General features: G+C 38.6%; 1 protein-coding gene across 1 annotated transcript in view; it reads left to right on the top strand.

The window, feature by feature from the left end:
- The window catches only part of TEX10 (testis expressed 10), a 54438-nt gene that overhangs the window by 15107 nt on the left and 12055 nt on the right, over positions 1-27276 (top strand). Inside the window, exons 8-12 of the mRNA XM_032693111.1 lie at positions 2102-2237; positions 5453-5628; positions 6407-6584; positions 20639-20727; positions 21912-22045. Of these exons, the coding sequence (XP_032549002.1) occupies positions 2102-2237; positions 5453-5628; positions 6407-6584; positions 20639-20727; positions 21912-22045 (713 nt within the window). The remainder of the gene's footprint in view (positions 1-2101; positions 2238-5452; positions 5629-6406; positions 6585-20638; positions 20728-21911; positions 22046-27276) is intronic.

Here is a 27276-nt window from a genome sequence, read left to right as displayed (position 1 = left end):
TAGAAAATGCTTTGCCCTTAGCAACAGATTTCATTGTTAGAGTTGCAAGATGAAAAATGTCAAATGTCCCTCAAATATATTTTGGCAGTTAGTCCTTCCAAATCCATTTTAATTGGGAATCTGTCTATTCCTATGTCCCTGGTGATAAAGATAATAACTAATCATTTCTATCTGCACTTCAAATTTAGCTTTGTGTTGAAGGGAAATAATAATCGAGAGTCAGAGCCTTTCTCACTAGCTGAGCTAAGGTAGAGAAGTTGCTACTCAGGAGAGCAGTTTCCAAACTATTGTTAGACTGTTAAATCAGATACTTCAGGCTTTTCCTTGTAATGAAACATTGATTTATTTTTTTTAACTTTGTCAGCCAAACTTTTACCAAGTAGTAGATAATGGCTTGTGATTTTCTACCCCAACTGGCCATTTTAGTGCAATAATTTTCCTCAGGAATCCAGAAAATAAATAAGCACTAAAAGGAGTTTAAATTAAGTTGTGAAAGATTAATATGTATGGATCTTCTCTGCTGATCCTGTAAAGGTTCAGTGAGAAATTGGTTATCTCACAAATCTCTATATGTTTGTGTGAATGGTTTATCTCATCCCTTCAGCATAATCCTTGTGCAGTACTAAAAACCTGACTAGATGTCAGATTACAGTTAATCTGCTAGCTGGAGAGAAAATACAGCCTTGACTTGCTGGAAAAATGGCCTCATGGTTCAACAAGGAGAAGTGTGGAGTCATATACCTGAGGGGGAACAAGCATGTACCTGTACATGCTGGGGGGCTGACCAGCTGAAAGTAGCTTGGCAGTAAAGGACCAGGTGGAGCCAGCAATGGGCCCTTGCACAAAGAAGGCCAGTGATGTCCTGGGCTGCAGTAGGAGTGTTGACAACAGGTTGAGGGGGGTGATCCTGCCTCTCTGTTCTGCACTGGTAAGGCCACTCCTGAAGTGTCCAGTTTTGAGCTCCCCAGTACAAAAGAGACGTGGATATATGGAAAGATTCCAGCAAAGGGCCATGAAGATGATGAAGACACTGGAGTATCTCTTCTATGAGGAAAGGCTGAGAAAGCTGGGACTGTTCAGTCTGGAGATATAACAAGTTTCAGGTTCTCATCAGCATATGTAGGTATCTGAAATAAAGGTGCAAAGAAGAGGGAGCCAGGCTCTTTCCAGTGGTGCCAGTGACAGGACAAATGGCAGTGGGCACAAATTGAAACACAGGAGATGCTGTCTGAACATCAGGAACACGCTTTTCACTGTTAGGGTGACCAAATGCTGTCCTTGAAGATATTCAGAAGTTGGACCAGATGACCTCAAGGTTCATTCCCGCTTCAACCATTATGTGATTCTGTGGAAAAGACACTTCCTTTTTTTTTTTTTCTGATGGTGCTCTAGAAATTTTGTACTTTGTATTGTCAGATGGTACTGCAAAAAAAGTAACTCTAATTTGTTTAGAAACTATCTGACATTGGGGAATATAAGGGCCTGGAAGGGTATGTGTTTTTTAGAAGACAATGCAAAATTTAAAATGAGCCATTACAATAAAAAAAAATTGTTAGTGTCTTGCCAGTGGCCTCTCGAGGTACATATTTTCTGATTAATTAGCCAGTGTAACTTAGAGCCAGCTGGTTCAGAGACGGGGAGAGCTAGTAAGGTTAGTGTGTATAGCAGGGAGAAAGGGATAGTACAGAGAGAACTGAAGGCACTGTGACAGTGAGGTTTGGGGGAGCATAGGTGAGGAGTAAAGCGAAGATTGTTGGGAGGTTATTGCACTAGGGGAAAAGGATGTGGGGATAGCTGTGGAAAGCAGGAATTTGTTGGTTCTCAGCTACCACGCAACCTGTGCACTGTTTTATCTTCAAGAAGTTCTGAAGTTTTCACTCACAGGTTGTCTCTATTCTTTTGTCTGTCTCTTTCACAAGCTACACAAGAAGGTGGTGTTTCAATGGTTTAGAATTCAGTCAAGTGGTTACTTTAAAACATTTTGGTACTTCCCTGTGGAGTTTAATGTAGACAGCTGTAGATAAAAATAACTCTTCTATGTATGCATGAAGTCAGAAGATTAAGAACTACTACTTCAGATTTTTATACTTTTTTTTTCTAGTGGCAACAGAACCCTTGATAAAAGCAGTATATACACTATACCAGCAAAGGAATCTCCTCTTTCCAGTTCGTACATTGCTTTTGAAATTTTTTAGCAGAGTTTACCAAAAAGAAGATTTGAGGAGTCAAAGAATCAGGTAAAAAAAAAATCACATACTCTTTTTCATTTCAAAATAGCATATTTATTTCAGAAGTGAGAATACTGAATTTGTATGTAGATGTTATAAAACGTCATTTTGAATCTGTTTTGACACTGTGTCACTGAAATTTGAAAGTTTGGGTACTCTGTGAGACGGACATGTGTATTATCTTAGTTGTCTGTCTTAGCTAAAGCACTAGATAGATCTTCATGATGAAAATTTAACTGGAAGTACACAGCTGCAGGCTTATTGTTTCTGGCTGTGTGGTGGTCAGTAGATGTGTCAAGAGTGTGCAGCTGTAGCCATAGAGCATTTCCACTACTGCAGCTCGTGGTCATGGACTTGTGACTTAGTGCTTTTGCTGGTTCTGGTAGAGCCTGTCTAGCGTTTTGTACTTATTTTCTCTGAGAAAAGTATTCTATTGTTTTGGGGGTGTGGTTCCAAAGAGACTAGGTTTAAGAAAGTGTTCTTGTCGTTCTGGGCTCCCAGTTTCGTGCATCTATTAGATATCTGTCTTGCTTCAAGTAAGAGAAGATCATTCTCTATATTACTGTTATAACACTTTTTCATCATCAGATGTGTCCAGATTGTCTCCAAATCTTATCTTTTCCAGTAGGTATTTTTCAGCCAAGTCATCTAGTTCCAGCTACATAAAAACCTTAAACACAGATCAGGCTGCATCAATCCTAGCTTGTTTGGGAACTGCAAAGGGATGTAAGATCCTAGAATCAAAGGATGGTTTGTGTTGGACCTTAAAAGTTCATCTAGATCCACCCCCCTGCCAAGGACAGGGACACCTTCCACTAGACCAGGTGGTTCACAGCCCATCCAACCTGGCTTTGAACAGTTCCAAGAATGGTGCGTCCACAACCTCTCTAGGTAACTGATCCAGTGCCTTACCACCCTCACAGTGAAGAATTTCTTTCTAATAGATGATCTAAACCTTCTTGCTTTCGGTTTGAAGCCATCATTATGGGCTCTTGAAAAAATTTCCTTCCAACCTTCTTGCAGGTCCCTTTAAGCACTGAAAGGCAGCTCTAAGGTCTCTCCAGAGCCTTCTCTTGTCCAGGCTGAGTAACCCCAGCTCTCTTAGCCTGTTTTTGTAGGAGAGGTATTCCAGCCCTCTGATGGTCTTTATAGCCTCCTTGGACTTGCTCCAGCAGGTCCATGTCCTTCTTTTGCTGGGAACCCCAGAACTGGATGCAGTATTCCAGGTGGGACTCTCACCAGCATGGAGTAGAGGAGCAGAATCACCTCCCTCAATCTGCTGGCCATGCTGCTTTTGATGCAACCCAGGACACAGTTGACTTTCTGAGGCATGTGGTAAGATCATACCCATGATCCCTGTTTCTGCTACTAGGTAAAAATATCAAAGGTCAGGACTCCCAGAAGTCCTGGCATCCACTAGCACAGTGAAGCTTTGGGAAAGTCGTTCACTTCTGCAACTTCTTTGCTTTGTTGTATCTTATGTTGTGGTAATGCCTGCCTACATGTAATTGGATCTACAGCCAGAAATATCCAATGCTATGCACTGAACATTATAAAAAGCATGTGGAATTCAAAAGATAGAGAAAAAACCTTGGGAATATCTTATTTTTCTCCTTTCATCTAGAGCGAAAAAGAGATCTTTTTCATACTGACTGATTTCCCCGAGGTTACATAACTGCTGTTTTCTGTACTTACCTGGAAGTCTTGAGCATCTCATTCAGTTTCATGTGATTATCTGGATAACTCTAACTTTCTATCTTTAGACATCACAAATAGCAGTAGTTTTCTTGCTGTTCCTCTTAACCTTCTACATGGAACTGTGATATTTTTAGTAACAGAAGAGTGAAATCTCAAAAATTTTTTGCAAAAAAGTATAGTTACACCTATGTCTGACAAAACAATTTAAGACAATATTTGTGTACAGTACTGATCCATTTCTTTCCTTTAGAAACAAGTGTGGTTTTTTTTTTTTATTTTCTTCAAAATATGGTCTGTTCTGTGGATCCTGGATGATGTTCATGTTGTTCCATTCAGTTTGACGTCACAGTTCCTTCAGCCCTTCTGTGACTGTTCTCCTCATTCTTTTTTTTTTCTCAAGCTTGTCAAGAGCAGTCTAAGAGGAACAGAATTCATGTTGGAGCATATTCCAAGAACTTTTGTGTGAATCTGTTTATTTTGTAGGTGTATCTGATTCAAAGGCAAGATCTGAGCTTTTGGTCTGTTGTTGCCTTGTGACAAAAACCTTAATTTATTACAAGATTCAGAATTAAGTTTTGTCTTGATGTTTTAGTTCTCTTAACCCTTAATCACTGCAGACATATGTGTAGTCACTGTGTGTATATATGCATATATTGTGTGGGTGTGTGCACATATGGATATCTACACTGGTAGTATCTTGCTATAGGAAGAAGATAAGAATTACTTGTCCATAGTACTATAAGCTTCCAACCAGTTGAAGCCTGTACTTCCACACTTCAGGACTTCTTTGTGTTTAGTATCACTCACTGGGTGTCTGTTTCATGAGCTTTTCTGATCATTCCTTCGACTGGTCTAAATCAAGAGCAACTGTAGCATCCTCTGTCAAGGTATGACAAAGCTCAGCTGTCTGAAGACCAACTTCCTTTTGTTTGTTTTTGATCCTGGCTCCTTCTAGCTTCATTTGATACCAGCACCTGCTTTCTTCTGTGGGAAGAGGAGCGAATGTTTTATTCCCTTACACTATTTGCATGTCCAGTGATTTGAGACATCTGAGCCCACCTCCAGCTCACCCACTTCAGTTGTTTGTTCTCCAGGCTTTTTCTACTGTTGAACAGTTCATATCTCAATGCAAGACCCTTCCCTCTTATGTCATGGCTACTTAATTTCCTTGGAAAGTTCTGGTGAGGATTTTGTCTAGTCTTTTGAAAGGGAAATAATTTCTATCATTGTCATCATGTTACTCCTGTTGACATCTTCAGAGACCTACTTAGAAGTTGCTGGCAGCTTTTTTTCCTGTAACCATCCCTTTAGTAATAAGCTGATGAAAGGCTTTTGGTTTATAAATGATGCTTGATTTGATAGGCCAGGGTGGCAGAGAAACTGTAGCCCATGAAAGATAGGATTGATCTATATGATTGTTTCAGTTTGAGCCAGAAAGGATAAATAAAAGCAACTCACTCAAGACTGAAAGAGAAGTTTGGGGGGGTTTTGTTGTTTTGTCTTATTATTTTTCCCGTTTTCTTTAGAAGTCGAAGTAAAGTTTTATCTCGATGGTTGGCTGGCTTACCTCAGCAACTGGCTCTGCTTGGCTTGAGAAACCCTGAGCTTTCCAATCAACTTATTGATATCATTCATTCCGCTGCTTCTCGTTCAAACAAGGAATTATTGCAAAGTTTACAAGCCACTGCTGCTCGAATATACGGTAGGACTTCTACACTACAGCATAATGAATTTTGTCCCTCACTTGGCGGGAAGGTTGCAATACATGGAAAATCCTGCCATTTTCTAGGTGAACATCAAGACCGTGGGTGGGGGTTGGAGATGGGTTTATCCTCTGTAATAAAGGTTAAAATGAACTATGCATATCATTTACTAAAGGATATTAAAAAGATTCAGATCTTTAGTTCAAGTTAGCAGGACTTAAATCTGATACAAAAAATCTGATGTTTCCAGTCTATCAGAGAATCATAGAATCATTTAGGTTGAAAAAGACCTCTAAGTTCATGGAGGTCAAGCAGTAACCCAGCACTGCAAAGTCTGCACTAAACCATGTCCCTGAGTGCCACACATTTTTTTGAACACTTCCAGGGCTGGTGACTCCACTTTCCTAGACAGCTTGTTCCAATGCCTGATCACCCTTTCAGTGAAGAAATTTTTCCTAATATCCAATCCAAATCACCCCTGGCACAACTTAAGTCCATTTCTTCTCATCCTATCACTTGTTACCTGGGAGAAAAAGGTGACTTGACCCTCACTTAGGCACAGCCTCCTTTCAGGTAGTCTTAGATAGCAATAAAGCCCTCCCCCCCGAGCCTCCTATTTTCTAGGCTAGTATTGCTTAAATGTTTTTCCTTTTTTTTTTCTCTTCGGTGTTGGTTATATTGTCTTCCCTTTGGCAAGTAGCTCAGAGTAGTTGGACAGGGCAGTGGTGGTGTGTCCTGGCGTGGTGCTGACTCTGTGTGTGTGTTGTGTGCTGACAGATCCGCTCGAGGGCACGCTGGTGCTGCTGCCCGCTGAGGCGCAGCGGCGGCTGGTGCAGCTGGTGTACTTCCTGCCCTGCCTGCCTGCCAGCCTGCTCGCCTGCCTCAGCCGCTGCTGCATCATGGGCAGGATGTCCTCCGACCTTGCCGCCACCCTCATTGGCATCCTGCACATGAGGTACGACTTCCTGCGCGTGGCTCTAACCTAAAAAAAAACCTGAGTGTGAATATCTGTTCATAAACCGTGACCTTCGTTAGGGGTTCGCACACAAAAAAATCAATGTATTGTGCAAGAATTGACGTCATGAGGAAAGTTAATGCTTCAGTCAGGCTTTGCTCCTAGCCTTTTACTTCGACTCTAGCTTTACACTGACCGATTTTCTCTGTCTCAAATGCTTGATAAGAAAATCATAGAATCGTTTAGGTTGGAAAAGACCTTTAAGACCGAGTCCAACCATTAAGCCAGCACTGACAAGTCCATCTCTAAACCATGTAATTAAGTGCCATATTCATCTATCCATATTATTTTATCGTCTTTGTATATTAATGAAGTCTAACAAGAATTTTTGTCTCTAAATACAAACATTAGTGTTTGTAATATTGAGTTCTGTCAGTAAGGATGCAAAACAGCAGCAGCTTGTCTCCTGTAAGACTATGCAGTATTGAGCACCTTCTACCCAGAACGTCATCAGCAGAGGTCTTTATTCTGCCACCGATTGCAGCTTTTCTTTTTAAATACTTTAACCCGACACAATTGATAGTGAAAAACACCCAATCAGTGTTTTTTCTCATGTTCCACTTCCTTTCAAATTCTTAAAACTTGCTTTTTCTCCAGTTACCAAACCTAAATAGCCAAATCATGATTGCTTGGCAAGTGTCTTGTTTGAGATTATTCACGCTGTTGGTTTTTTTTGTTTTCGGTTGAAAGAGAGTATGTTTGCCCATGAAGTCAGGGAGAGAGGCTGCTGTTCCACTGAAGTGAGTGGAGGGCTTGCTGAGATTTCATAGGGGTGTTTTGCTTTGCTGCTTCTCGGAAAAAATGCACTTGTTTTTCTCTGTTGGTCAATATTGTCGAACCTTGGATAAATAGGCAGGAATTCAGCTTAGATGGATTATGCTCAGTGATTCTTAATGCTTTTTAGAACTTAAACGTTTTTAATTAAATTATGACACAAGACGATGTACTGTCAAGTGCAGACCTGCTCGTATTAGCTGCGTAACAGGTGAGTAAGGTGACTAATGTGAAGCGATGGTGATGAAATCTATATCCTATATATAATGCATTACCACTATAGAAGTGAGATTCTGTCTCGTTTTGCCGAGGTGGACATCAAATTTTATGTTTAAGAAAGAAAAGTTCTCTGCCATATTCTGGAAACTCAATGGCAAACTACCTAATTCAAAGACAGTAATTGTAAGGAAAAAAGTCAGTAAAAAGTACTCAGGTGCTAATCTTGCTCTTAGATCTTAGCAGATCTTCAGTGTGGGAGATTTTTGTGGTAATAATTTGGCTGTTTTCTAAAGATTATCAGAAAGCTGCAGGTGGGCAGTGGGTATTTGACCCTTTTGGCAGAAGATGCAAGTGGCAGACGGAGCGTGGTGTTCTTACCAAACGTAGGTTACATTCTGACAACAGAGGAGGAAGTAAAATCTTGTTTTTCAGAAATGGAAAGAAAGTATTTTGATTTTAATTTGTGGTATTTGGAACATGTTTTAAACTTAAATTGGATTCAAAGATTGTAGATAATCAACCCAAGCAGTCCATCCGAAATAACTAGGTGAAAGAAAAATGTACTGATGGGGAGATAAGTAACAGTAAATATTAACTTCTCAAGAACAGAAGAGTCTGGTATTTCTTTTTTTGTTGGAAAGTAAGTTGTGCAGTCAAGGAAACCGTAGTAGGTTTTTTGGATACGAACCCTAGCTGGGCTTTATGAGTTTCATAACCTGTTATTGCACACAGCGTAAATGAACTAATGTTCTATCTCTTATTAGAAAGACCAAGCTGAACTGTTGTATCCAGTTTTGTGGCTTTAGATAATGACATGGACAAACCTGATTGAGTTTAAAGAAGAGCAAAGAATGATAGTCTGTGAATTGCGATAGTGGAAAATGACTAAAAACATTGGTATTGTTAGGCAAATAAGACTGAGAAGGAGTGGGAGCCATGTGTGTAATAGGCTGTTGAAAAGGAATGGGAGAATGCAGTTTTAGCAGGATTAGAAAACAGATGTTAAATGGTCAGGAGAATGTTTGGTTTGAGTGCTAGCAAAATTTTATAAAAGCAGAAATACATACTGAAATAGGCTGTGTAGGAAGGGGTTATAAATATACTTCACTGGATATATTTAAAATAAATAATCAGGCCAGACATGGATGTCAGAGGGTAAAACCTTGAAGGAGGTAGAGGGACTAGGTAACTACTGATCATCTTTTACAGCTCTTTGAGATGCTCAGACCTAAAATTTCAAGTTGGGAAATGAATGGTACTATAACAAAAATGTATTTAACTCCACATTTCTGTGCCACAGAACACAGAAACGTTCGTGGAACATTTTCTGTACTTTTAGATTAAGACAGTGTGGCGCAGAGAAACTGTCCCAAATCAGTCCTTCGGGAGATGTCATTTATGGGGGCCCTGGTGCTGTCAGTAGATGGCGCTGTTTCTCTTCGGAACATTCCCTGTTTTCTTTGGTGACGGTGGTCTCTCTAAATTTCTGTTCTCCTATGGCACCTGCTTATCCGTCAGGCTTTAAATAGATTGTATTTGGGAGTGTCAGAGGGTTTGGTACTTGTTCTTAATTTCTTTAATAGCCTTTATTCCCGCATTATTTTGGCTGACAGAGGATGTATGTTTTCACATGTATCCGAGAGTGTGCATATGTACCCATATATATTTGTCAGGGAGAGGCTACATTAAGGTGAATTCACTGAGACTACATATAGATGATAATAAGATTTGCAGTTATTCCAGAAACAATCCTTATAAACTCAAGGAACTCATAGCTTTTGTGTGTGTGTGTGTGTGTGTGTGTGTGTGAACTGTGAATAGTGACTGTATCTAGATGACTCAACCACAGCCCTGTGATGATATCAGGTGGTAACATTAAGTTATAAGTTTGCATGTTAACTTTTAGAGTTTTTTGTTGATCAGAAATTAATGTTGAAGATATTCAATAGTTTCTACTTCTTATTTTTGCAGTGGTGAAATGAATAGCCAGTCTGTAGGAGCTCATTAGGTGAGCCACAGTTGGCTCCATGTGCTGAGAATGAAGATAATGTTGACAATGTTTTCATATATAATGGGAAGGTTTCTGAGCCTGGGAGGTTGGTTATCTATACTGTTGAATTATTGGTATGGTTTCTGTCTTGCTTTTGGTCTATATTTGCTGAAGTTTTACCAATTGGCACAAACCAGAGGCTGTTCTGAAAAGAAAGGTGATATGCAGCCCCCCCATTTTGGATGCTTGTATGAACATGGCCAGATTTACACTAATTGATCTTGATCCCTGTGCCAATGAACAGACATTGCTGCTTTTTGGGGTCACTGCGATGGCTACAGCTGCTGAGTTTCAGGTGAAACCAAGGGACAGAAGGTGTTGTCATGTCTCTAATTTCTCTGTTCTTCTCCTCCAATGCCTGCATTGTGCCACTGTGTGGGATCCAGGATGTATGTCACTTCAATAAATCCAGGCAGGTAGAATTCTGAGAGATGGAAGCATGCCAGGGTTTGGGGGTATAAGTCATACAAAACAGGTGAGGAAAGGTGTGGAACGACACGAGTGAACAATCTCTCTGCACCTACTTTATACATTAATAGAGCAGATGAGCTCATAATAGTTTTAAAGGGCTAGTGAGGCATATGCTTATTTTTTGAGCACTTTTTGGAAGGCAAATATTTTTGTCTAATATGGAAATGTATTAAATGTTGTAAATGCATCTTCTTGTATATGGTAGATTACCTTGTTTGCCTGAGAAAGTGGAGGCCTGCTGTTTACATACCAAACTCTGTAGTGTAACAGTCGCAGAGAAACCATTTTGTTGGGCTCAGTGTTTTTGGTTGCTACTTAATGACTTTGTGGTGATTGAATATCGGATACTCTTGCAAACGCATTTCTCTTTTTTTCCTTCCCGTTTGTGTAAGGTAGTATATTTAAGCTGATTAATACATAATCTGAGTACTTATGTACGTTATGTATTCTATTCTATTAAACATGGATTAAGAAATGCAGATTTTGAGATTGTGATCAGATACATGAACTAAGGAGTTAGATTTCTGACTGTATGAGGAAGAGTTCACTGTATTTTCTTAACTTGTCTTGAAGTACAAATAAGTAAAACCTATCAGTATAAATACTGAAATGCAATATGTTTATGTGCCTTATTTATGCATAATAGTTATGGTGGCTTTACAATTTTTTCTTTTTATCCATTGGAACAGTGTGTCTGGAAATTATTTCACTGTAATAAAGAATTGGACAGATAATATTTCACTGTCTAGATAAAAAACAATGGGAGTTAATTTATGGCATTTCTTTCTTGGAGCAGTGTCCATAAATGAGATCTCCAATGGCTTCAAACAGCCATTTCTTATTCTTGTGAGACTCTTTCCCTGCTGGGGTCTTGCCAAGAGTTGTTTCTGTTGCTGTAGAAAAGGAGATGGGTGAGGACCATATAAATAAAAGCTGAGTGCTCACTCGCATAAGTTGTGTGGGAGTTTCTAGTCTTCCCGGGTTTGAGATAACTCGGGGGGTGAGTTGCATTCTTCTTGACGTAACTGTAAATGGGCTCTTTACTGCAGAATTAGTGCCTTTAAAATATTCTGTTGCTTTCCAGACAATAATAAGGGAGCTCAGTTGGTGTCTCATCAAGCAGTCAGGCATGCCTGTTGGCTCCTGCTATCCTCAGGAATCTGGTACTTAGAAAGAACTGGGATGGATTTTAACACTTGTTTGGTGTAAGGTGTAAAATTCTCTGTCTTCAGATATATGACCCAGAGATGTTTTAGGGTCATAATAGAGTTTAAAATTTTCTATAGATATTTTCTTTGTAAGTAAATACTACTTTTACTTTATTTAGCCATCCTAATTATTTCATCTGCAACCTTTACCAGTAGAGTATGAAAAGGGACAGTGAGACTGCAAAATGTAGTTAATGAAGACCCTATATGCTAATTGATTAAAGAATTATTGAATTCATTAGTGTAGACAATAAAACCAGCATATTCCCCAAAAGTATTTGCAACCTGGAGAGGACTTGGAGAGGCTGTTGTAACCCATTATTGTGGTTAGCAACTCTGATAGAGCAACTGAATACAGTAATTCCTATGCAAATGAAATGTAGAAAATATTTCAGAACAGTGTATTTATTTTAAAAATACATAAATAAAATTAAAGTTTTGCCAAAATGAACTAAGTTCTTATTAAAAAAAAATACCAAAACCAAAGAAAAAAGTTAAAAACTTTCAAATCATTACAAATGGTATATGATGGAAAGTCAGCTCAATACATCTTGGACAGTAAGTTGAAAATCATACATTTATAGAAAAGTGTAGTAATTATGAATGGGTTGCTAGGAAAAATGTAAGAATAGTAAGGTCTCTGTTCACTGAATTGCCTTTGCTGGCTATATTTTCACACCCCTCAATTTAGAAACAAAAATGAAGTATTAAAAAGGTAACAAAAATGCTTAAGGCACTATTGAATATAAACCAAAAATAAGAGTGTGCTTCCAAAATGCTGGAATTTCCCTGTCTGGGTATACAGATGAATGGTAAAAAAATTGTCTCTTTTCCTTGCTGCAAGATGAGAAAGGATCCATACTTCTCAAGAATCATACCCTGGGGTGGGTTACGGGTTACTGTATTCCTTCATCCCCTTCTGGTCAACAAATTTCCTTTTCCTTGCTCACTGTTATGTAAAGGTCTAGGACTTGAGGGAGGAGAAGTCTAAGCTTCTGTTTAAGGACACAACCCTCTACGTTTTTCCCTAGGGCAGTTGTAGTGTGATATTCCTCATCAGAGGGAAAAGAATTATTGTTGCTGCACTACAATTGCACCAGTCAGTAAATGCCGTTTGCTCATTAGTGAATGTTTCTTCCTATTTGTGCCCTCATTTATAATGTGTAAGCAGTTCAGACAACCTCTACAACCATGGAGCAAATGAGTAGCTGACAGGCTTACTTTTAACAATGCATAGCTCAAATTGTTGTTTTCTTAAAATAGGCTTCATATTTTTCCTCAAATCCCTGGTAATTCCTTGCAGATGTTTGTTGTATTTTGCCACATTTTCAAATGGAAACATTTGATCCTTCAGAAGAGATAATGAAAGTTAAAATAAAAAATTCACGCTAACAAACTAATGCCTACATATAGTAACCTGTTAGGGGAAAAGGAAGATAAAAACTCTTCACTTGCTCTTAGAGTTTGTTCAAGACCTGTGCTACCTGGTGCTAAGTTGATCCAAATGATGACATAGTATACGGTTGGAGAAGTATCCAAAGATTCAATTTTTTTTTCTTTTAGCAATTTCAACATCAGTTTGTGACAGTCATGGTTTCCTGTCTTTTCAAGAACTGATATGAAAACTGAGAATGATCGTCCTCATTAGCAATGTCATCATCATCATGGCCAGTCTTCGCAAACGAAGATTTGGGAAAGGTCTTTACCCACATTTGTTACAAGCGCGCTGGTGATGCAGGGCTTTGCAAATGCGGGTAAGGCCTTCGAGCATGCGCAATGGATTTTTTAGGTGAGACACAGTGTACGCTGAACTGAGCCCACCCTTTAATCCTAAGGTTCATCTGCCAGGGCCGAGCGAGCTTGGACGGTGGCAGCGAGGTCCTCAGGACGTAGGTTTGTTTAGAGTGACCTTCTCTTAGATGGATGGCCTTACAGGGCTGACGAGCTCCATCTGCCCAGGTTTAGAGTTGTCCTTCTCTTCTCTGTGTTCCGGGGCTCCCCTCTCAACTCTCATGATGGCACTGTCCGCACAGGCGAAGCTTCCATTCTCTCGCTCCTTTCTGCACCCGGGCTGCTGGGGCCGGGCCCCAGCGCTTGGGGCTGGGCCGCTGCACACACGCCCGGGGCCGGCCCGGGCCCGCGCAGCCACGACGCACTGTTAGCAATGTACCACAAAACTAATTTGATTGAGTTGATGCAGGGACCTGAGTTTATACTTTATTGCAGTTGCATTTCAATTTGACAGAAATTATTTTTCGTTAAAGCTGAACAGGAATAAACTATGCCAGAGCTGAGATAAATATTAACACAGGGCTTTTTAATGTTTTAAAAGAAAATGTTTTACAGTAGTGTGAGTACATGCCTACACTGAGGGAAAATGTGATATGTTTTTCTTCCATAAAGGTACAACAGTCCTAGTGTGGTACTTGCAAGTGGATTTGCTCCTTTCGGTGTGTATTGGTTTTTTATACACACAGAGTTCCTAAGAATGAGAACATGGGAGTGTTTGGAATGTATTGTAAGATACTTTCCATGCTCATAGTTAATTCCATAAGTGATCCATTGCCTCATATTTAACAGGTGTTTTTGCATATAAGCGCTATTTTAAATGGCCATCAGAGAGTGCTGCTACTAATTATGCAGATGGGCATCTGTAAAACATGAAGCCTTCATAACAGTCCTGTTAGAAGGCTGGCTAGGAGGCACACCTGTACAGTGTTGTCCTGAACAGTGTGGTTTCTTTCATCAGAGTACTGTTTCTGCGCTCAGACAGTGACCCCTGAGCAGCATGCTGAAGAATTTGAATTAGCTCTAGGGAAGGATGCTGCAATATCTCTGCAGAAGTCTCCTTCTCCTGATGAGTACTGATCAGCAGCTGAACAGTTTTGTGTTGATAGATAAACTCTCTGAGCTGATATTAGAGTTGCTGTGTTGAGAGGTCATAGGTGGCACAGGTCATAAAAATAGGAAGCTGAAAGAAAGAAGGAAGCCTTTCCTCTACTCCTTTCTGTGGATCAGTAAACACTCTTTGTCAGTACAGTGTCTGGTTGATCACAGTGGAAGATTCACAAGTGATAAAGTGGTGTTGACCACAGATGTGGAGGACCTGGCTTGTGAAGGAAAACTCAGCCCTGTTTCATGCAGTGGGAACAACTTTCTGAGCCGTGGTTGCAGTGTGATTATCACAGAATATGTGGAGTTGGAAAGGATCCACAAGGATTGTTGAGTCTAACTCCTCGCCCTGCACAGGACCATCCCCAAGAGTGACACCATGTGCCTGAGAGCATTGCCCAAAACACTTCTTGAACTCAAGAGAGGCTTGATGCTGTGGCCACTTCCCTGCATTCCAGTGCCCAAACACCCTCTGGGTGATATTTTTCTAATATCCAACTTGAACTTCTCCTCTCAGTGTCTGCCCCCTTTCTTCCCCTCATGAGGAAGTTGTAGACAGCAATGAGTTCTCCCCTCAGTCTCCTCTCCTCCAGGCTGAACAGACCAAGTGACTCTTGTGCAGTGGTTGTCTGCTGTGTGTACAGAATCAGAAGTTTTCTGCTCCTGATGTATTTGAAAGACAATTTAATGACAAATTAATAGTAGTGTCTCCGTGGTTAAAGCACTTGCTGAGGTTGCAGAAAATCTGTATTCACTATCTTCATTTTAAGAGGAGATTGATTTCCTATTTCCTAACAGTGACTTAGTCATTGAACTATTTTGAGTAGGTGTACTTAATAACTTTATTAAATTTTCACAGAGTTGAGGCCTAGAATGCAGTTAGTTTTTTTCAGGAAATAAGTGAATCAGCTGTGCTTATGACTATTAAAATGTTCTGTATGGAACAGAAGAATCAGTGGAAGAAATAGAGGGGAAACTCCTTTTAGAATGATTTTATAGTCTAGAATTAAACAATTGTGGGAGGCCTTGGTTTAAGTCTGTGATCAGTAGTTGATAAACTAAATTTAAAATGGGATCACTTATCACAGTGTAAGTTAGGTTTCTCATGCTGTTGTCTTGCCAATGCTTAAATAATTCTGTAAAACTTCAGCAACACCCTGCACTACATATCCTCAATTATGGTGGTGGGAACAGTTTCCTGGAAGGTGAAAGAATTGGATTTTTGTTTCCTTGAACAGAAAATCCAGACCCTTGACCTTGCACTTCTTGAATTTTATAACCCTCGTATTTATAAACAAAAGAATGATAGTATCAACGCTTCAGAAGAACTGTGAATCTTGCATTTGGTTTTTCATGTTTTATTTTAAAAATACTTGAAGATTGAACTGGGGGGTTTGAGATTAATCACACTTAAACTCAATTTTATTGCTAAAAAAAAAAAAATCAAAACCCAACCCAAATCCAAATTTCAAGCAGAACTTGTGAAGCAAGTGCTTGACAAGTGCATTGCTGTCTGAGCTGGAGTTTCAGCAGAGGTGTTTTATAGGAGGACAAGTGAAATAACCGCAGCAAGGTTCATCAGAGTTCTACTGTAGACCTCTGAATTACTTGAAGACTCCTTGTGACTACACAAACCAAACCCAACACCTTAAACCTGACCCTTAAGTCAATTGGTAGTTAGTTTACGTCAGGAAGCACAGAAATAATAGTCCGTAGTTGAGAAATAACCACTTGTGCATAAACTGCAGTTGTTTTTATTTTGCAGCTGTGATATAGCCAACTTGAAAATAACAGTGTGAACAAAAGTAGTGAGGTCCATCTGGAGTTTAAAGAAAAGTTCACAGTAAGTGATAAAAGGAATGCACTGCACACTTGCTGTGACTGAGAAATATTTGCTATGCTAATGGCAAGAGAAGCAGTTATTTTTAAGTTAATCAGATTCAGCTTTTCTTTTAATACCATTTGGTGTACAGAGCAGGTTACCTAAAGGTGCAATTCTAAATCTCAGTAGAGAGGTTCTCATGGAGAGCAGGTGACCTTATGGAAATTACAACATGTAATTCATCATACTTAATGTGGGTTTGGACTAGTTGACTGGAGAGGTCTCACTCGTATGCAATTTGATAACAGGTTCCCATTGTCAGTAATAATTTATTCAAAAAAGGGAAGTTATAATATGCTTATTAGCTCTCATCCACATATAAAGCAGATAATTTTTTTAGTCAAATGTCTAACATGTAATTTACAAGGATCTTGAAAATGCATTTTAAAAGTGCATGCAGTTTCTTATTATTTGTGATAATGTATTGAACTAAGATTTTTGAAATAATTTGTAATGTATTTGTAGTACATCAACATCTGTTCTAGAATTAAATGTCTCTTGTTCAATGTTCTTTATCTTATTTTTGATTTCCTTTAACTCGAACCTCAAAATTGAGGAGCTTTAACTACATTATAGACACTTGGGGTTTAAAGCAATTGAGGTGATAACAACTGGTTAGACTTTTATTTAAACAAATTTCTCCTGTGCTGTAATGCTGCTCTGCTTGTGTTTGTATTATTAGAAAGACATAGGTCCTGGTCTTAATTTATTGTATCTGTGAGATTCTCATGTAGTCTTTAATCACATGGTTTCATGTTATTTTTCCATTCTACATTCTGTATGGAACACATCATGAGGAGTGAAGGAGTGTTTACTTCATATTACACTTTGTCTCTCCTTCAGTAGAAGGTTCCATGTTTTCTCTATTGTATTAGGTCCCACTTGGAAAACAAAGTGATTCCTCCCCTGGCCCTAGCCATAGAATTTTTTTGTTGTGCTGAAGTAATTTTCACAGCTCCGGGAGATAGGGAGGTGATATTTTTCCCAGTTTAAAGATGAGGAACTGAGGCAAGGGAAAGATAAAGACAGAACCAGTATACAGAAGTACCTGATGACTTTAGGAATTCAGCATGAAACATTTGGGTTCTGATTTTTCAGAATATTTAGCATTTTCTATCCTGAAAACAAAGGATTGACTTCAAATTCACTGTAAATGCAAGTGGAGCAGTAGGGATCGGATGGGTCTGTGGGATGTTCTTGCAGCTGTATCACTCCACAGCTGTTAGTGCCTGTTTTAGTTTTTTACTTACTTTGAGCTGTTGCAAGGCTGGGGATAACTAGCAGAAAATAAGGGGTGAGAGAAGCCTCCACTATGAATAATGTGGGTTTATTCTATTCTAAAAGTAAAAAAAAAAATCTGACGATATTTGGAAAAATGTTTTACCACTGACTTCCTGTCTTCCAATTTTAAAAAGTATTTATCTAGCACCTCATAGAACCTCTGCAATACAGATGGGAGGGTGATCCAGTATAATGCCTAAAACCTATTTGTTTACCTGAATTTGTGAGCTAATTCTTTCTTCTGCTGTTTTTTTGAACTGTCTCATGCCTCATGCGCTGTGCACGTTATAGATGATGCGATAAATAAAGCAGGAACAGGTCAGACTGTACTGTCCTTCCTTGCGTAATCCTGATTGATCCATTCATCCTTTATTTGAATGAGATATAGATCTATTTTTTTTTTTTTAGAGAAAATATGACACATAGTATTATCATACTCCAAGGTGTATTCACAGAGAGGCCAAGCTGAAGATTCCAGGCAACCTTCTCTGTCACTTTCTAAATTTCATGCTAGATTGTTTTTAACCTTAATGCTCTTTTAACTTTGAGGCTTCTTCTATGCATGTAATAGCTTTCATTTTCTAAAAAAGTAAACTGCAGCTGAATTTGGGTATCTTGGTTTTGTGTGTGTGATTCAGTGTAACTCGCTTGTAGATGAGTCTTAAAACTATTTAACAGCTCTGTCAAGGACTTGTGCTTTACGCTGCCTCCGTGTTCCCTGGGCAGAACTGCAGGGATTCTCTCTGCTTTCTCTTACATTTACACCGGGGGCACTTAGCCTGGCATGCTGTTAGGATGCTTAATGTGCTTGTCCTGTTTTCGAGTGTGCAGATAATCAAAGACAAACAAAACTAATGAAGTGTTTGATTTTCAGATGTTTAGCAATAAGCTTCAGAATCATTTTTCCTGTCCAGGGATCTCCTGAACCTATTGCAGTTCGTGTTTGCTATTCTGCAGTGAATCCTGAACTTTCGTTCATTCTCTTCTAGAGTTCATGTAAAATTCTTGCATGCACTGGTCCTTTAGGGGGAATTCAATGCATCTGCTAACTGTTGCATGGAAAAATATTTTTTTATTTTGTTATTTTAAACCAGATTCCAACTAGATTTGCCGTGTAAGTCCCTATTCCCTGAATTCAGGCTTATCACGAGTTATTTCTATGTTTTCTCTTCCTGCCCAATTTTTTTTTTATTTTCACATTTCCCCAATCCCTTTGCAGCTTGTCATGTGATATATCTCTTCCAGCCTCTTGCATTCCCACCATTTTGCTCAGTGGTTGCATCACAGTTTGAATTTATATGTCCAGTAAGTTCTGAATTCTCCTGAATCTCTCGCCATGCTCCCCAAGGCTTATTTTGGTGTAATGAGTGACCTCAAGTCTGACTCGTGATCCCTCTGCATCAGATGCAGGCACTTTCTTCTGCTATGTTGAACAGGACGTGGGCTTCATTCTCTCCAGTATATGGATCTAATTCTTATGTGAATATTCACCTTATGTAGGGAAATAGGTGGCAAGAGCTCTTGCTGGTTTAGTTGAGTATGTGTGAAATCTCTTTGATGCTGTAATCAATGGGACTGGGACCTCCTTGGAAGGACAGAAAAAATTCTTTGTTCTCCTGGGAGAGGACTATTTGCTGTGGCCAAGGGCTTTGACTCGAGAGAACTCAGTGTTGGCAGCCAAGTGTCAGCCTTACCTTAGATTGAGAGACTGCAAGTTAAGAAAAGGAAGTAGTGACTTCGCAGTGCAGGCAGCTCTGCATGGTCCCTTCTAGTACCCAAGAGGCCTTTGGTCCTTCTCTGAGGCCTGGCTCGCTATGTCGCCTGAAATATGACAAATCCTTACGTCCAGGCATTAAGAATACAATGTGAAGTGGGAGCTTTATTTAATAAAGCCTTACTTTGTGCTCTCTCACCCAGCTGTGAATTTTTTTTCCACTAGAATCAACTGTCCTACATGGTAGTCTGATGGAATCCTGAAGTTTTTGTTTTATTTAAAGAAATTATGAAATTCTTTTTTTTTCCCCCCGAGTAACTCCAGACGTGCATATTCTAGCTGTCACTTTTGTGGATGCTGAAATATTGTGGACGGATTTTCATGGGTGGCAAAATGTATATGCCTGGCACAAAGGTATTCCAAATTTTATATTTTTGCTCCCAAAGCGTGGAGCTGTAAAACATTTCTGCGAAACAAGTTTTCCAGAATTTTGTTATCCATGAGCTAAGCCATTTTGGCTGTTAGCAGAGAGAAATTAGGGGGAAAAAAATGATCTGAGGCAGATAGTTGGCTTGGAAAATTGCATTCAGAAGCTCTGAAATTTCACAAGATTGTAAGAACAGAAAGCAGCAATCTCTTAGAGCAAAGATCCATAGTCCGCAGTGCCAAAAGCAGCATACAAGGCAATTTGAATAATATGCATTTTTCACATAATGTGATGTAGGTCTGAGGCACAGCCTTTTGAGGGAAGCGTGTGTGACATGTACTTGTTCCCAGATCGTGGCTTTTTCCTAGTTCAGCACTGATACATGGCAAGTGGTGGCAGTGGTCAGTGGTGTCTGCTCCAAGTTTCCACAATCGTGTACAGCTTCTAATTTGAGACACAAAAGTGGGCTGGTGCTCCACTTGTTACAGTTTGCCTTCAAGAAGGGAAGTGTCAGGCAGTTTTGATAACGGGTTTGCTACTGTCTTTGCATATTGCTCCTTTTTGTGTTCTGAATCTGCAGCCAAGTTTTTAACTTAGTTCTGTGTTTAATATCTTCAGCAAATCTAAAGTAGATTCTGAGACTGCTTTTAGATGGGATCTGTTGTTCATGTAAAAATCTGTATTAAAAGTAGTGGGTATAATGAAAATACAATCCAGTTTTGTAATATAATGACATTTACCAAGTAAGGGAAATAAAACTGGTTTAATTTACAATGTATTGACTGTTGTCACTATATTAAATGTTATACTGGTATTTCTGAAAAGTTGCTATCTCAGTAATTTAATCATCTTAACAACCTAAACCTATGCAGGGGTACAAAGTTCAGTATTGCCTGTCTTTAAAAGAGCAAGTTCTGTTTTGAAGCTATTTAAAATGCTAGTCTAACAACAGCAGTTAGAAAAAGAAATGCTAAAATTAATAATTTAGGCATGCTAATTGATTGTGTTATGCAGGTAGGTTGTGAATTCGTAATTATATGGTTTTTAATAAACTGTCTGCTATTGGTTTTGTGTAGATCATCCTTTGCAGGCTGGAAGTGCCAAGTGCAGGAAAATTCAATGAATGATGTGGACTATTTCAGCTTCTTGTTTTCAACCCTTATAGGTAATCCATATGAATGTAATAATTCAGAATTAACAAAATAGAATTTGTTTTGGTAGTAAATTACTGAATTTAATTCAGAATAAATGGTGTTGTGTAAGTACAAAGTAATCCTAATTCTGTTACATATTTTTGATATGAGATACCCTTTTTTCTCTTGATCTGACTTTTGATACTATACTTACACTTTTCCATTTGAGCTGAATATTTGCATACTTTTTCTTCATTCTAGCAACTTTCTTTGGAAAGTAAGAGAAAAACCTAAATTCAGCATATGACATGAACAGATTTTTTTTCCTAGCTTGAAGTAGATGCCTTTTATTGGCTCATAACAATATAAATCAGTGCCTTTGGGATTTCCTGTGAACATGCTTACGCTATTAAAAACATTCCATCAGAATAAAGGAATCAAAGTATGTTGAAGTGAGCTGCCCAAGGTCAGCATGTGAGCAGAATTACTTCTGCTACTCTATTCTTACTCAGCTATAAAAATAGTTGTATTATGTGGTGATGCAACTTAGGGAAATTACAGTGGTTAAAGTGGCGTAATATTACTAAGAAATAATTTCCAGTAACTTGTGCTGTGGTAAAAAATAAAGTGGCTTTTTTTCATCACCTCTGTTATTTATAATGTTCAACTACTTGTTTTCAAAAATTACCATTTTGTTCCTAAAACAGTGAAAAAAGTGCTGTCCTGATAACAGAGAAAATGGAAGCAAAACCAGAGTGACTGTTGTGGAGCAGTTTTACTGTTTTACTAAAACATCTGATACATGGCTAGAAATAATAAGCCAAATGATTTATTTTTTTTTTTAACCCTGAGGTTACGTTAGGTTACTAAGTTATTGTAAACACGTGTCAAGTATTTTGTATTATACCTGTTTTTATTATTTTTAAAGATACATATATTGAAAATAGCATAACTTTGGCCTCTTAAAGTTATTTTTTTTAATACCAAATTATAGTTTAAATGGGTATGCCACTGATTTTTCAAATATTTTTGTTTTCTTTCAGAAGTCAACAATTGTACTTCTATATACTTAATTTAAAATACCGAGCAAGAGCCTTCAATAAAAAAATCGTTATGCTGAGATAATTTAAAAGACAGTGTTTGTCAATGATGCTGTTGAAGTAGAACACTGCTTGGCTTGTTTTGTGATACTGTTGTACTGCTTCTTTTTCCCTAGGGTTTTCAAGAGAGGAGTTGGCTAGTCTCCAGGGCATTAGAGGAAAACCACACATTAGCCAGACACAGCTTTCACCTATCCGTCTTTACCTAACTGATCTGGACCAGTTTTTACACCACTGGGCTGTGACAGAGGTAATACATCAACACTAATTCTAAATGACAGCATACAAACTCCGAGTGCTCTCCATCCCTTTTCCACAGATGCCTAAATCTTGTTGAGATTTGAGTTGAAAGAAGAATGAAAAACATAATAGCTGTAAAACAGCCAACATTTTTCTACAACCATCAGATAATATATTATCTGCTGCTTTGGAAGTTAAATGTTCCGACATGTAGTATGCAAAGCAACACTCATGGGAAAAATTGGTAGAAGCCTTAGTGGAAATTCTTAAACACTAATAAGATTAGGACCAGCAATATGTTTCAGCTTTCAAAAGCGAATTAATCGTAAAAATACTAATACAAAGAGTTTTCTTGGAGGATAAATGCCTCTGTTAATTAAAAAGCACTTGTATTAAACAAGGTTTCAACTCGGAGTAATATTAAGTTGGCATTGGTGATTATTTAGAATAACTTCTGATGCTTAGTTAATCAAAATTTACTGGAATTAGAAACTTCACTGTGAATTCTGCACCCTTGTCTAAGATTATAAGAGCTGAAAGCTTAGTTTTATTGTTAGTTCTAAAGGGATTTGAGCCGCCAGATTTTATTCAAAACAGGTGCATTAGTCATCTTTCTGGCTCAAGTCTTTTTATTGTTTAGCTCAACAGAAACCACTCTAAGGTATGAAATCATGTTTTAATGACATTCCAGTTTGACAGTATTTATGAAATCATAGCCATGAATTCAGAAAGAAGAGTGAAACAGAAGGTTTTAGTTGTATGGTTTTTTGTGGCAGTCTTTTTGGTTCAAGAAAGTGGAACAGTAGATGTTTTCTAATTCCTGATGTTTAAGTGATAATGTACTGAAACTTACGCTAGCCTGAAACACACACTGAATGTGTGCTGCTATGTATTGAAAAGTATTTTAAGCAAGTTGTTGTATGGTACCATGACTGACACACATTTTTTGATGTCCTGCCTTTAGTCGTTTGGCCTGTGGAGCAGCTAAACTTTGTAATTTGTTTTGCTTTGTCTCTTCTGGACAGTAATGAAGTGTTTTCTCACTAAAAATACCTTTCATCAGTATTGAAAGACCAGAATGCTCTCTCTCCCTGTCCTGTTCCTCTGTGAATGTACCAGTGATTACTTGTTTCTCAAAGAGTTAGCATAATCTAATACAACATCTGAAGGATTTATATATACGCCATACCTGCTTCTGAAAATGTCACCTCTTGTGTTTTCTCCTTCCTCTTTTTGCTTCTGTCCCACCGATCTGTCAAAGTTGGTTGTGAAACTATGCAATAGGACTATTTTCACATAGGGAAGAGTGAAGTAGTTTGATTCCTTTTTTGTGCCTTTGGGTTCCTGGTTGCAAGTTGAGGTTATTTCTTCTACCACTTTCTTTTTGGTGTTTTGGTGCCAACAAGGAGAGTTGGTATTTTCAGAAACTTGAGACTTGCTTTTGTTAAAGTACCTTTTCTTAGGAAAGATCCAAGGTGCTCTCTCAGGTTCTCAGAGGTGGATGGCAATCATTAAGCAAAGAGCTGGATATTCTTGGTTAGTAATGAAAGATGATTTGGACATCCTATGGAGCATTGCACTACTTTTGCAGTTATGAGTCAACCTGAACTCTTTCTGGAGACTAATTTATGAAAGAGAGAATAGGAACAAAAATCCCATGCATCAAAAATCTGTGTGAAGAAGGTGAAACCTTCTAGACCCACCTGATTTTGTAGGCTCTTGACCGGAGTTCTGAACTGTTACTTTGTCCCAGTGGGAGTGGTCAAACACTGGAATAAGTAGCCTAGAGACATTGTGGTTCCCATCTAGGGACATATTCAGAAGCAGGCTAGACATGTTGTGACCTGCTCTAGCTGACTCTGTTTGAGCAGGAGCATTGGATTAGAGGAACTCGAGGGTTTTCTTTCCAACTTCTGTGATTCTGTGATTGTTTGAAAACTCTTCCTCTTGGAAAAACCCATAACTTTTGTTTCACCATCAGCAAATCCCTTTGTTATTTTTACTTTTGAGATTATTTTTGATTTTGTGTAATGAGATTCTGAAAGTCAAACTGTTCCTGTTAAATGCTTGCCAGGTATTGCAATGCTGTTCGGGTTGTTCCCCCCAGATTTGCTATTTTTTCCCCACAGAATTTGTGAACAAAAAAGTAGGGGCACCTCTTCAGTAGCTTGCTTTCTTACTGGAGAAACATTAAGATATTCTTTCCTCTTGCCTCTTATCTGGTAATAATGGTCTCTGGCATATCTGTTTATGTTACAGTGAAAAGTGATAATCAGTATTAAGACAACCATTTCCTTTTATGAATCACAGAATTCCATTCACTTTTCTCTTGTCTGCTTTTGATTTCAGATGCAGTTGTAGATATGGTAAATGATATATAAACAAAACTATGCTGAAGTTACCATTTCAGTTTTTAGATTACTTGTTTCTCTGTGTTCAAATATCTAATACAGCACTGTATTGATTAAGTTTTAAGGGTTTTCCTTTTTTCCTTGTTTCAACCAACCTCCAACATGTTGACCAATACTGTATTTAATGCTCAGTTTGTGAAGACAATACTCTGGGGACTGTAGTCCATAAAAACTTTGAGATTTGGAGGCTGGACAATTTTTAAAACCAAGGAGGGGAAGGAAAAGAAAAAAAAGAAAAATCCAGGCTTGGAGAAAACCTTTCAGTTCAAGATTTGCCACAAGCTGCACAGGAATACTTTTTGTAGAGCAAGTAGTTTCCACTAGGTTCTGAACAAGCTACTCTGCTCTCAAAAGAAAATAAACTAAACAGCAACAACAACAAAAAACCCCAGTCAAAAAACTAAACCTCAGATCTGCAGCCTCTGGGTAAAGCAAAACTGCCAGCAAATCACAAGGCTCTTCTAGGGTGTCTTGAAAGACAGTGTGATGTGATGGTTCTCTGTTCATCAGGTTTGAGGGAGGTAGGTTTGGAGGCTGCTTTCTTCCAAGTTGTCACAGTTCAAGGTGTGATGCAATTTTGGAATCAAAATACTTTTAGCTGTGACAGAAAATGACTTTATTTAGATAAAGAAGTGCTACAGGAAATAACAAACCCCACCTTGAATTAATCATGCTTTTGATGGAACTGAGTAGAGTGCACAGCTTCTGAATGCTGAATCTTTCATGTGTTCCCTTGCTGGCTAAGGAAGTTTATGGTGATTCTGTAATGTTAAGCAAAATGTTTGTAGTAATTTAAAATACCTACTAAGTGAGAACTCTGCTCATTGTCTGCAGAGCAGGCACCATCCAGGCCGCTACTCCGTGGTGGGTGTTGTTCATTTAAGAGTTCTCATTGTGTAGTTGTAATTCAGAGTTTCCTCGTAATGGAAAAGTATCTTATTGTGGATGAAAATAAATAAGAAACTCTGATGGAATTAGGATTTGATAGCCTGGTTTCCTATGAATAAATATGACTAGTGATCAGATTCTATTAGCCCTTCCATCATCATCTTTCTTCCACCTCTTGTTTTGTCTAAAACACTGACTAGTTTTTGGCTTGCTGCTAAAAAGAATAAAGTTGCAAATACTAATTGCCCAGAAGTTTTATAAAAATAAGCAGGTGGATGAGAAAAAAGCCTCTAGATTAGCACAAGATAGTTTAAAACTCTGTTTCAGCATCCTGCTTGGCAGCAGCCAGCTACCAGCCTGCATGAACATTGCTCCAGACCAAGTTCAGCAGGAGCTGTTGCTTGGCCCATGGGGGCATCAGGGGCTTGTGAGGCAGGAGCAGGTGGGGTTATGGTACTGAAGAAGGGTCCCAGGTGTGAGGACTGTAGGAGGCCACGGCTTGTTGGCTTTATTGCTCACTGCTCAGCTCTGTTTCCAAACCCTGAGGAAAGCAGTCACAGCTTTCTGTCTCTAGCTGTGCAGGGAGTGGTCTGTGTTTCTAATGGTAAAGAACTGTAAGAGAGAATTTAATGTATAACAGGCCCAGGCCAGAGATGTGGGAGAAAAAAAGGTGTGTCTCTGGAGAAAGAGCAAGTTCTGTAAAGAAAAAGAATTAACTTGAGGCATTTTCAAACAGGAGTTTGGACTTCTGGAGTGTTATTATAGCCAGTGCACTTTGTAGCATGAGGATAACAGTAATTGGTAAAAGGGCCAAACAAATGCACTTCTGATAGGAACTAATGCTTTTAAGTGGTTTATAACAAAATCTGTTTTGATATGGATACTGTTTGTAACTTTTTTTTTTTGTCTTGAGAGTGGTAATTGGTATAGAGGAAATCTGAATTAACATTACTTTTTGTGGAAGCTTTTAAGTAGTGGACATTTTCACTTAAGGAGCAATGCTTAAGAGAAGTGTCTCTTTAAATGCTGTTTTGCATAGCTATAAAAGTTAGTCTTCATGATCTGTCTAAAAGTTGTGTTAAACGTGGGGATCTTGGTTCCTTTTCTGGAGCAACTTCTTCTTAAAATTACTTCTGTCTTGTTAAAGCCAATTATTTAAACGCATACCACCGTAGCTGAAATAAATGGGACTCCAGAATAAATGGTTGCAGCCTGAGGGAAGAGACTTTCAGTCTTGGCTCATTTTAACTGTGCCCATAGTGTTTGTTGGTAATATTGTTCACTCCTCTGTAATTGAATTGCTCTGCCAGTATCAAATGAAATAGTGCCCACAGAAATGAAGAGTTTAACAAGGTAACCGTGTATACATGGTAATTTCTGTTGTAATATTTGATGTTTGTGATGGCTGAACATTTCTGACAGGGAAGGCAAATGATAATTTGAAGATTTCCTTGAAGTCAAGATTCTAGAGCTGTATCAAGCACATACCTGACCTGAAGAAATAAAATATTCATCCAAATGTTCAAAATGTTTAAGAGCAAACACTAGGGAAGGTCAGCTGCTTTTAAAAGCAATCTTGAATTCAAAAACCTTGGGATGCATGTAATGAAATATACTAATCTATGTCAAAAATGGATAAGCCTTGTGAAATACAGTTGGGAAAGCTGTATCTGCAGTGATATGCTATGAAAAATTACAGCAAATCAATAAAGATAGCAAGTCAATGCATGTAAATTAAAAGCCCTGCCAGGAGATTTGTCTTGAAGTCAATGGTGGTGTTGCAGTGCTGTAGCTTGACTTCATGCAGAGATTAATGCTTAAAAAAAACCCACTAAATTTTTAACATGTAGGTTTTGAGTTGAAGTTCCTGAAAGATTTCAACTTGTTGTCTTTATTGAGATTTCCAGGTTAGAATTACGTTGGGTGGAAAAAGCAGCTGAGG

Source organism: Chiroxiphia lanceolata, chromosome 1 (genome assembly GCF_009829145.1).
Source record: "Chiroxiphia lanceolata isolate bChiLan1 chromosome 1, bChiLan1.pri, whole genome shotgun sequence".
Taxonomy (NCBI): Eukaryota; Metazoa; Chordata; class Aves; order Passeriformes; family Pipridae; genus Chiroxiphia; species Chiroxiphia lanceolata.
The sequence above is the reverse complement of the archived record's forward strand: the minus strand, read 5'-3'. Positions and strand labels throughout refer to the sequence as shown.